This window comes from Vigna unguiculata, chromosome 5 (assembly GCF_037176805.1).
Source record: "Vigna unguiculata cultivar grain cowpea cultivar isolate G323 ecotype 2 chromosome 5, ASM3717680v1, whole genome shotgun sequence".
NCBI lineage: Eukaryota > Viridiplantae > Streptophyta > Magnoliopsida > Fabales > Fabaceae > Vigna > Vigna unguiculata.
In genome coordinates, this window is record NC_140796.1 from 54,108,349 (window position 1) to 54,119,374 (window position 11,026).

The window sequence follows — 11,026 nt, forward strand, 5'->3', positions numbered from 1 at the left end:
TCTCCATCCTAGGATGCTTTGCTGATTCAAAAGCACGCCTTCCATCTCAGTGTTCGGAATTTCCAAATTCCAGAGGGACAGGGGCACCTCTTGCTATGGATTATTTAGAACCTATCTTAATCCAAATTGCCTGAGATGCGACACTTGAAAATGGGATTTTATTATAATTCGTGCCATTACTATTTGGGATGTTATTCTTCTTTTGTTATGCTATTGAGTACTTAATAACTTCAATGTTGAAAAGTAATGGGAGATATATAAACTTCTTTTCACCCCCAAAATTTATCTCAGTAAGTAAAAAGAAATCACTGATTTGTATGTCGTGGTTATGGATCATTCTTGTTCATCTCACATATTCATGAATATTTTAAAACATCAAAATAACAACAATAAAATAAATTAGGACAGATAACAAGGGAAATGTTGGTTGTCTGAGTCAAGGAGTTCAAAATAGTATACCTCGATAACTGAAGGTGCCTCGGAAAAACAAAAGTCTGCTTAATTCAACATATTTAATAGAAAGACAGTAGCAAATTGATTAAGCAATGTTTAAAATTATAGGTGTAATGTATTTTATTACTAGAGAAGAGTGGATACAACTCTTCCGCCATTATTATCTTTGGTTATGAAACAAGTAACAAATCTAAGAAAATTTACATTATTTGTTTTGCTTTAAACACAACTCATAAACATTGCTGCAGGAAAAGTAAGACATTATGCCGGATGCATATGGTATTGCTGATAGTGCCCGCAATACAGCTCAAAAAATCTCAACTACTTACAAAAAGAATAAAATGAATAAAAAGGCAACATTCTAGAGTTCATTTTCGTTCAAAATATCGGGAACTGGTAGTAACCATTACATATTCTTCCAATTGCTATAACTGTGCTCATATTTTGTTGACGACACGGACAAATAAAAAAACATCGACAATGCTCCATCATGGCAAAGAAAAACAACTTTCTTCATCGGAAATTATGAACGGGTTTGATTTATTCGTGTGAAATCCACTACAGCGTCGTAAAGCACCATAAATCTTTGTCAACAATAGTAAGATATTGAAATTTCAAATCACTCTCCTTGAGTCATTTGCTGTAGCAAGATGGTCCTACAAGCACGAAATACCATGATTAAGTGCGTCAACCAAAAACTAGGCAAAGTATGCTTAAAGCTATATCTTGAAATGTGAGGAAAAATGAACATGATTTTAGATAATTGAAAATTGTACAGTGAGGGTTTAGCGCTTTCATAATGTATGCCAGTCTAGAATTATGGGCAGAAAAACTGGTCTGATTACTCCAAATGAGTAATCAGTCCTAAACAGATCTAATTAAATCTTAGGAAAATAAAAGGGAATAATGATAATAATATATGAGCAACAACACATAAATTGGTCATACCTATAGTTTCAATAAAATAGAAACCATGACCTGACGGGCTAAATTGGTCATCCTGGAAACTATTTGGTATTCAAGGTGTTCAAATATGAATTTCTTATGATATCTACAACAATTCCGCATAAAAAAGGGCTTGTACAAGAAAAAAATGAAATGACTAATTTCTTATGATAAATCACATTCAAACGACTGAATTCCTCTCCTGCAGTTAAACTTTACCTAACAAGTTTGGATTCTACAAAGCAGACAATTCATTGCAGATCATTAAGATCCTTAAAGTAGCCGATCCCAAAAAAGGAAGATCCTTAAAGTAAATCATTGGATGGTTAATAAATTTAGTTAAAGACTTACTGAGATAAAATCAAATGCTTTAGTTCCTTCTTTCTTTGAACTGTTGATCATTGAGCTAGGAGTTTGCGTTGCAAATTTTGATTGGAATATGTCCGGAAGAGGTGTTCTTTCATTGCTTCCATCATTTCTAGCTGAACTGGCATCATGCCTGGTGACATTATTAAGGTGTTGGAAATTAGTCATTGTTGCCAGAAATTGCTGCTGAGCCAAGAGATTTCCCATGGCATAATTAAGTGGCTGAGAAGAATATGGTTGGTTCAACATAATCCCAGGTTGTGCAGCATAAGATGGATGACCAGAAGGAAATACGGAATTTACATTGAAGCCAACTGCCTGAGAGCCCAACATGCCACCAAAACCGTTGTCCGGTCTCAGATGACTGGCATGACTATTTAAACCAGAAAAAAAATAATCAGATTGCATGGCAGGGGATGTTGCTTTCTGTTTTGCACTGGATGTATTTTCATCTACAGACAAGCCAGCCAATAAATGACCAACAAACTCTCCATTATTTCCGTGCCTGGAATTAGTGGCAAAAATGTCATTACTCACATGATGACTCTGTTTATCATTGCCAACCGTCATCCTTGAAAAGATATCGCTATGCTCTTTGTTTTCATTAGAATGAAATGACACATCAGCAAAGGGGTCATCATCATTTTTTATTTCGTTACTAAAATTTCCAAATAAATCATCAGCCAGTGCCGGAGGTATGGATGGTGTCAAATTTGCTATATTTTGATCATTTGCTCTCTTTGTAGCATCGCCTGTTCCATGATAGTCATTAAAATCACCAGTGTCTAACAAGTCAGGAAACTCAGCAACAGCAGCACTATCCATCTTCATAGCCTTCTCTGAATTAATGGAACTGTTTGGTTGGCCTCCACCTAAAAGACCAAGAACCTGTCCATCAAATGGCCAAGAGCTAAATTTAATTTCAAAATATTAATCTTGCACTCCAAAGGTTGCTCTTAAATTTGTCTGCTTCCTTCTAAGCAATTTGGTATAGGGTGATTCCTTTTGTTTGTGTAACTTTACCCAAAAAAAGAAATAACTGCAAAATATTTTGCACCGTTCTGAGAAATAACTGAAATTTTTACCAGCATCTATAATTTCATACTAACTGCAATCAGCTATCAAAGTTTTTTCTCACAATTTAGACTTCCTTTTAATGTTCTAGATATGATATCAGCTCTTAGTGGGATGATGACAGAGGGACATGATGCTAAATAAGAAAGAATTAAGATCTTAAAAAAATGAAACCTGTGTAAATGAAAACATAATTGAGTGAATAGAAAAATGGGAAATAAATACAAGGTAGATTATCTGATTAAGTGGGAACAAGGAGAAAAATAAACAAAAAAGGGAAACTTTGTATCTTAAAGATTTAGGCCTAGGCAAGCATTTATTTACATGCCTATCACCAATATTTCAGTTTTAACCAATCATGGTTCAATATTTACATGCCTACTAAAAGTAATTTAAAAAAAGAAGAATATTAATTGATATAAGAAAAGTTAAAATTAATGAGAAGTTGAAATTGTGTACCTTGTTTGCCTTTTCCCTTAAAGAGGCTTGGGGGGATTCCGAACATCTTAACACCAGATCCTTGTTCTCAGCAAAGTAAGTCGCCATACGTGAAAAATTATCATCATCTTTGTTTCTAAGGATGGACTCTAGGACACAAACAGCTTTGACACGAACCTGAAAATGTAGTCCCCAAAAGAAGTCAAAATGAGATGAGACGACACATACATTAATATGCAGCAAATATCAAGTGCAGAGTTGTATGAATTCTAATTTTCACAGAAATGTCAACACAGTACACATGCCTGCCACATTGGAGATTGGAGCTTTTGTTCAAGGGCATGACATAAAGCCATGGCATCCAACTTTGAAGCCTCTCTTAGGAAAACTTCAATGGCATCTCGATTGGGCTGCAGGCGCACGCCTCCAGAACTTGCAACTGTCTCGAGCAATCTCTCCTCTTGTGTCTTACTCTCTGCATAATCAGCACCAGTTTTCCCATTCGACAATTCCGTCCTAGTTACACCTGCATCCTGATTCCAAGGGCCACCAGATTGGTTCTGCGAAAGTGCCGACGTAATTCCACTACCATACGCAGTGGGTTCATATCTGTCCTTGTATGTTCCACTCGCAGCTTCATTCTTGATAAGCGAAGAAGGGCCCTGTGTGAAGGCATTGAGTCCTTGCTTAATGGTTGCACTTCCAATATCAACAACCTCACTGAGAAACGATTTCTTATCATGAGAAGGAGCTTGATAATTGGTGTTCCCAAACCCTTCGATCCGTCTATTGAGATCAGGGGAAGCAGAAGCCGAAGACGGTGGCTTGCTGATGTTATCATCCGCAGAAAAAACAGCAGAGATAGCCTCTTGAGCAGTGTCTCTCACAGCCTTGTTGAGTGCATCGCCTTTCAGAGGATCCAATTGACCCTTGTACTGTAACAACAGCCGAATTGCCACCGAATGTCTCTGCATTTCCCTTCTAAACTCCACACCACACTTTCCAACCGCATACTTGATCAATCTCAAAGCCTGTCAAACGCAAACCAACGCAATGATCGGAATCTGATTTCAATATTTTTTATTCCTATTCCGGGGAATAATAATAATCATAACAATGATAAATTCGAATCTGCATGCGTACCTTGTGTTTGACGACGGGGCTTTTATTGTCGAGGCGTTTAAGGATGAATTCTGAGAGTTCCTTGACGATGACAGGATGCGATGAGCGTAGGAGCTCGCAGATTTCATCAAGTTTGTAGACAGGTGTGACTTTCTCTTCATCGGAGGTGGCTGAATCGATCAAGCGCCACCGCCAGTACGATTCCACCGCTCTTCGACTCGAATCCATTCTTTTCTCCTTAACAGATTTAATTTATTTATATTTATGGCAACACAATTCTCAACTTCGCTGTACAGTGAGTAAAACAACACGTGCAATTTGAATAACGCTATTCTCTAGTTTCTATATCAAAATAGTTGTAGTTCGAGATTCGGAATGGAACTGAGAAAGAGAGCGATGAAGGAACGTAATTGAAGATAGACGAAAGGCTTTTTGCCACGAAAACAGAAAATTCACCCAGGACGTGACACGTCAGTTGCTGACTCACCACGCCATGTGGAAACTTATTCATACGCTTCCAGCGCACGTTAGAACCTGCCATTATGCTGTGTTTGGATATGGGAAACAAATCGATAAAACAAAACTCCGTTACCTCAACTCGATCGAATCTTTCTTAATAGAAAAACTTTAAACAAAATAAAGAAAGAAAAAAGAAAAATTGAACTCACCAAACAGGCCTTGCCCTCGTTCCACACTCGAGACATCTTCTTCATTCATTCGTTGGGATGATAGCTTGCAGCAGGTCTCTCATCAGGTTCGTCTTACAAACAATTTTTCTCACAAAATAAATAACGACGAATTTGGTATCTCGATATCAATGTTAGGATCTGCAATTTCAAAACTCTCGTGTTTGAGCACACACGAGTTATCTTCTGATTTTTTTTCTGTTCATATTGCAACGCACTCTCCTTGCAAAATAAAAAGTTTGGTGTGCTTTTGCTTTGTAGAGTGGACCGAGTTCTCAAGTTTACCAATACATATCTTGCCTCAAATTCAAGGCCTACACGTTATTACTTGCAGGTTCCCGGCTTCTACTCCCGTGATTTCTTTGTATACGGTTTTCTAATTTAATCTTCATGTAATCACTGTTTTTCATTTTTTTTTTCTTTAGTAAGTATTCCTAGTGAAATTATAGTAACATTGCGATTAATATATCTATCGATTGGAATTGGGTGACCTGGAGCAAATTTTTTGCTGGACTGAGATGATGTCTCAATGAGTTGTGATTGTATCAAATTTTCTATTGGTAGTCTAAGTTTTGAACTCCTTTTTTCAGCTTAAAGTTATTTCATTTAACAACAGGGCCAGAGTGCTTATCATTGTTTAAGCTGCAATTTTATGACGGGTGGTAGGAAGAAGAAAATATGTCTTGAAGACCATAGCATGAAACAGAAAAAAGTGAATTCTATATGGAGACCAGTTGCCACTAAGGCCAGTGCTTGTGAAGGTTTGTATTTTTTGTCCTGGGACATGCCTATGATTTTTATTATTTCTTTTTGCGTGATGCGACATTTTGGAAAATGTAATACACGGTAGAACTAGTTACTTTTTTTCTTATCTTTATATACATACATACGGTTTAATTCCTCAATCAAAATTAGCATTTTTGTATATTTCATGCTATGCACTTGACAAGCACTCAATGCTATGGGGGTAGTGTGATTTTTGAAAAGCATGTTACTATTACTTCTTAGGAGAAGAGTATGGGTAGGACGGTTATTCATATTATATGATCTGGTTTTTATGAAAGCTTGATAAAGGACGCAATTCTTGAGTCAGATCGTGGCAAAGTTCAGGAAACGGGCTGTAGCACATCTACCACTGTTTCAAATGATCATGTCATGAAGGTAGCTGCTGAAGCTATAGATGATTTTGCTGTATCAGCTACTAGTTCAAGCCAGTTGCAGGATACTGTTGAAAACAGAGTGCTACAAGTAGATTCCTCTGTCTCCTCTGAAAAGCATTCAATTTCTGTGCAGGCAAGATTATAATTTTTCACTTCCTTTCCTTTTACTTTTCTTGAATTGATAGTTCATACTTACGAAGATACAAACCAATATTTGTTCATTGTGTCTGTTACATGCTGGTTATCACCATATATCTTTAGTTGGTTGTTCTTGTTCATTATGTTTAGGTTTCATGCAGTATTGGCTGCTTCATGTACGTTAAAGGTTACTCTAGTGCCAGAATCAGTCAGTTTGTTATTAATTCAACAAAATACGGAAGGAATTCATAAGAAGACTTTCATTAAAGCCTATGTTGCTGATATGTTCTCTCCTTGATGTTATTTGAATCTTGACATAGTTTTAATTGTTTAGTCTTTCATCTCTGTCTTAATTTTGTGTTTGTTCTGCAGGTTGGTGCTTCTCTATTTCGTTTTATTAAAGGAAAAGGGTAAAACCTATATTTTAATTTCTCTTTGGCATAATGGCATTAATAATATTACCTAACCAACTTGAAGTAGATAAATATCAGCTAACGAGAGGCTCAATATGACATTGATAGAAACTGTGAGGGAAAGAATATAAAAATGTAAACTTTAATTGCAATAACAGGCTCCTCCAATGTGAAATAGAAAGAATTACAATTCAAGAACCTATAAGCTTCTCAGATTACGGAAAAATCCTATCTTCTCAAGATTGTATAAATTTTGCCTCTTTATTTATATACAGAATATTCTCCCTTGACCCTCCTTCTCTCCCTATTATGATTTCTATTAATAGGTATAACAAACATGGGTGAAAGTGATAAAGAAAAATATTTTTATGATTATGAAGGGATAGGGGAAAATATGCTTTGATAAAATAGGCTGAAAAGAATAGCTATAATGCATGTTATGAATTGTATCAATTTTGACTTGAGATTCATGTTGCCTACACCATGTGGGATACGATTGCCCAAATCTTGTTTCTGTTGTTATTATCAAAGGGAAACGGTAGAAGATTGTTCTTATGACATGTTAATTAAATTAAATGCTTCTTATATACTCGATACTATTTCAGGGGATCCACACAGAAAAGGATAGAAGAGGAGATGGGGGTTAAAATAATAATACCTACTTCAAAAGAAGAGGATTTCATTTGTAAGTTTTGGTTACCTAATCTGCTCTCTATCTTGTGTAGGTCAGATTTGAGATAGTTATCCTTTTATCATGTTTGTGTTTTAACTTTGATATTGTCATTCTTTGAGATATTTAAGTTATAGTTGATTTGACATAACTCTCTTTTATTCAAAAGAATAGAGTGTATTGACATTTGACAATCATAATGATGATAATAGGTCTTTGGTTCAAGTTGTGTTTGTTCACTCTTTCTAAGCAAAAGTTCATTTCCTTTGAAAGGCCAAAACATAAATATGTTTGCAGGAGCATGAGTCTTACATTGGTTGAGTGTGAGATACAGAACTTCTGTTTAAAGTAGAGGCTCCACCCTCCTCTATAGCCTGGGAGGTCCTCTAAATCATGATTACTCTCATAAGAGTGGATAACGGTATTTGATATCTTAACTATTCAATATAAATGTCTATTGCAGCCATTGAAGGCATTTCAATCGATAGTGTGAATTCAGCTTCAGAGAGGATACAGGCTATAATTGATGAGGTCAGTTTGCCTGTCTGGGAAATCTCTCAGATTCAAAAGGCCTTTGATTATATTTATCTCATTTTTGCTTTTTGTTTCCTGTGTTTACTTTGCAGTCACATACTAGACTAATATTATCGTGTTTTCTTGTTTTTATGACAGAGTGTTAATAGTCGAAATCTTGATTATTCACACTTCATATCCCTTCCACTGGCCATTCATCCTGAGTTAGTTAATAAACTCATCAATTTTCAACACTCAATTTTGGGAAATGTTTCTGACAAGGATGAGAGCACTGATACTGATTCAAATGAAGAGGAGGGCACTACTGAGACCAAAGGTGTGGATCAACTGCCAAAGGAAAATGCTGGTGTTGGAGTTGAACTTAAAGTTGATGATAACAGTGAATCGGTTAAAGTTAATCTTACCGAGATACCCCTTGTCAGTTACAAACCTAAAGCATCCAAGTCTTCTGCTTCATCTGGTATCAAAACTATCTGGTTTCCTTTGTTTAAGATATTTATAGCTTAGGGAATTTGAATCAACAGTGAAATTATATCCATTTCACGTGTTTTGTTATATTTACTGTTCAGCATCAATTTCCACTTGTGGAGCTTGTTACCTGAATTCTTGTTAAATTATATATGGCGTCATGGCTACCTCCCCGAACCCTAAAACATGTCCATATTACCTAGTAACCAGTTGTTGTCATGGTTAATAAATTTACTTTGTCATGTAAAAACTCAACAGGGATTACATGTTTATGCTAAATAACAACTTTTCTGTTATGTTGTACTTGCAGATCTGGGTATTGACAAATCTATATTCATCAAGCCTAAAACATTTCACCTTACAGTACTCATGCTTAAGCTATGGAACAAAGAACGAATTAAGACTGCCTCTGAGGTCCTGCAGGTAAGTTTTGTTAAATTCATCATAATAATATATTATAAGAATTAGATTTTTTTCATTTATGTTTTTGAAGCTGTGTAGAGTATCTCCTCGAAAGTTCTGGAAACCTTGGATAATCGGCCACTCTCTATAAGATTAAAGGGACTGGTATGCATCTACTTTAAGCACCATTTTACTGATATTATTCATATGAAATGCTGCTTATCTGACAAGATATAGAATGATATTCCTACTAGTACATTCACTAAATTTAGAGAATGAAGTAATCGAGCAATATACAAGTTAAAAAGTTGATATGTAGTTTTTTATTTCCCTTTGAAAGCTTGCGTGTAAACATTTAGGCTTCACTGAGAGATTTCCTACTGTGTGTGCTAGAAACTTTTACCAATCAAATTGATCTCTTTGTGATTTTGTTTGATATCTTTGACGAGAGAAACTTATGTTTACACTTGTAGGAATGCATGAAAGGTTCTTTGGCAAAAGCCCGTGTTCTATATGCTCCTGTGGAAGAAATTGGCAGTGAGGGCCGTCTTTTACGTGCTTGTCGTATCCATATGTGGATTGTTCTTTTTGATTATATTTGGGCGGGGGTGGAGTTTAGTTAAGGATTCATTTTTAGTTTTTTGAAGTTCATATAATCATGGATCAGTGTTTGGTTCCTGATTTTGATTATATATTGTTCTCAAAGAATTGTCTTTTCCTAAGCTTTTTTAGAAGTCATTATTGATGCATATGTCGAAGCTGGACTCGTCTTAGAGAGTGATGCTAAAGATAAACTGAAGGTAAACTAAATTTATCTGATTCATATCTGTTGCTTTTGGATAAATTATAAAGAAGTGTTTGTTTTAACTTACCTTCAATTAAATTACTTTAGTAAAGGCCATTTTTACTGTACTAATCTACTGTAAATTATCAGTTTTTTATGATATATTTTATTTTTCCATCGCAGAATGTATCAGATTTTTCTTAATATGTTGTCAGCTCATGTTTTCGCATAAATCATCCAAGCATTTTTATATCAGGGACAAATTCCCATGCCGAAGGCTATTATTTGTACATTATTTTTATCCGAATGATAATCCCTTGTTGTATTAATCCAAAAGTAAATGTTTTGTAACTGTATTAACTGTAATATGACAGTTATACAGTGCTCTAGCTTTCATATAAATACTTGTAATGCTTTGATTCTTTGATGAGAAATTCTCTGTTTCTCTCAATTCTCTACTAGTGTTGTGCCTTGCCTAAATGTGTGAATGTGTTCTGTCTTAATCCATCATCTATCTTGACCCAACCCTTTCCAGCATTAAATAGTTAAAGTTTGGATATACTTTTTTTTTTTCAATACCCTGCTAGGAAACCTTAACACCAAACAATTTTGATAGTTTTCAGTGATCATCTAGATTTTTCTCCTGTTTTGCAGCTACACGCCACTGTGATGAACGCAAGGCATAGGAAAAGGTGGTACTCCCCCCCACCCATTTTTTCTGCTCGACAATTTTCTTTGTAAAAGTTTTGGTGATTTCTCAGTAAGCTGATATGTGCTGCTTGTGTTCAGGAATAAGCGGAAAAGAAAGGTTGATTCTTTTGATGCAAGAGGCATATTAGAGCAGTATGGATCGGAGGACTGGGGGCAGTATCTTATTCATGAAGCTCATCTTTCGCAGAGATTTTCTTTCGACGAAAATGGATACTATCATTGTTGTGCTTCAATTCCTTTTCCTGGAAATACGCTGGTAGAATGATTGATGTTTTGTTCATTATTACCCCACTATCTTTTATGTGGAATAAGGATTTAAGTGGTAGCTTCATGCAATATATTAAACTTTCTACCAGTTGAAGAAAACGTCTGGGGCTTAGACCAATTTTCAGTGTTAGGGTTTTGTTATTAGATGACAGAGTAGTGAAGGTTAGTATTTTTTTAATGGACAGGATTGCCGGTGTCAAAATACTATTTCAGATTAATCATGTTAGAAATTAAGTCAGGTTAGTAATTGTTTTTGTCAATGATAGAATTTGTATGTATCCAAGAATCTTGGATTACGAAATTTGTCAACGATATATATATATATATTATCTTTTTTATTTATTTTTTTTTGACAGCGGAAGTCCAAAATTTTTATTAAAAGTCGACATCTGAAA

At 35.4% G+C, this 11,026-nt stretch overlaps 2 protein-coding genes across 3 annotated transcripts; one reads left to right on the top strand and one right to left on the bottom strand.

The window, feature by feature from the left end:
* Nucleotides 1-692: 692 nt before the first annotated feature.
* LOC114183725 (ENTH/VHS family protein) lies at nt 693-4,798 on the bottom strand. The gene is made up of 5 exons (XM_028070844.2): nt 4,420-4,798; nt 3,582-4,307; nt 3,298-3,453; nt 1,750-2,652; nt 693-1,109 (listed from the first exon to the last, which is right to left on the bottom strand). The coding sequence occupies exons 1-5, from the start codon at nt 4,624-4,626 to the stop codon at nt 1,068-1,070; spliced, it is 2,034 nt and encodes a 677-aa protein (XP_027926645.2). The 5' UTR covers nt 4,627-4,798; the 3' UTR covers nt 693-1,067.
* Nucleotides 4,799-4,992: 194 nt separating this feature from the next.
* On the top strand, nt 4,993-10,973 carry LOC114183272 (uncharacterized). Of its 2 annotated transcripts, XM_028070220.2 has the most exons (14): nt 4,993-5,152; nt 5,346-5,418; nt 5,701-5,845; nt 6,178-6,377; nt 6,755-6,792; nt 7,401-7,480; nt 7,929-7,996; nt 8,138-8,459; nt 8,778-8,890; nt 8,969-9,034; nt 9,343-9,433; nt 9,602-9,669; nt 10,308-10,345; nt 10,443-10,973. In XM_028070220.2, exons 1-14 carry the CDS (start codon nt 5,124-5,126, stop codon nt 10,627-10,629), a joined length of 1,518 nt encoding a protein of 505 aa, XP_027926021.2. In that variant the 5' UTR covers nt 4,993-5,123; the 3' UTR covers nt 10,630-10,973. The 2 variants fall into 2 exon arrangements, with proteins under 2 accessions (XP_027926021.2, XP_085529398.1); XM_085673272.1 differs by lacking the exon at nt 4,993-5,152 and having other exon boundaries at nt 5,358-5,418; nt 5,675-5,845.
* Nucleotides 10,974-11,026: the final 53 nt, after the last annotated feature.

Coding starts and splice junctions, on each gene's coding strand:
- LOC114183725 (XM_028070844.2), bottom strand. CDS start 4,626: ATGGATTCGAGTCGAAGAGCGGTGGAATCGTACTGGCGGTGGCGCTTG. Junction 3,454..3,581: donor TCCAATCTCCAATGTGGCAG/GCATGTGTACTG, acceptor CTACATTTTCAG/GTTCGTGTCAAAGCTGTTTG. Junction 2,653..3,297: donor TAAGGGAAAAGGCAAACAAG/GTACACAATTTC, acceptor TTTGATGGACAG/GTTCTTGGTCTTTTAGGTGG.
- LOC114183272 (XM_028070220.2), top strand. CDS start 5,124: ATGATAGCTTGCAGCAGGTCTCTCATCAG. Junction 7,481..7,928: donor AAAAGAAGAGGATTTCATTT/GTAAGTTTTGGT, acceptor TGTCTATTGCAG/CCATTGAAGGCATTTCAATC. Junction 10,346..10,442: donor AACGCAAGGCATAGGAAAAG/GTGGTACTCCCC, acceptor GCTTGTGTTCAG/GAATAAGCGGAAAAGAAAGG.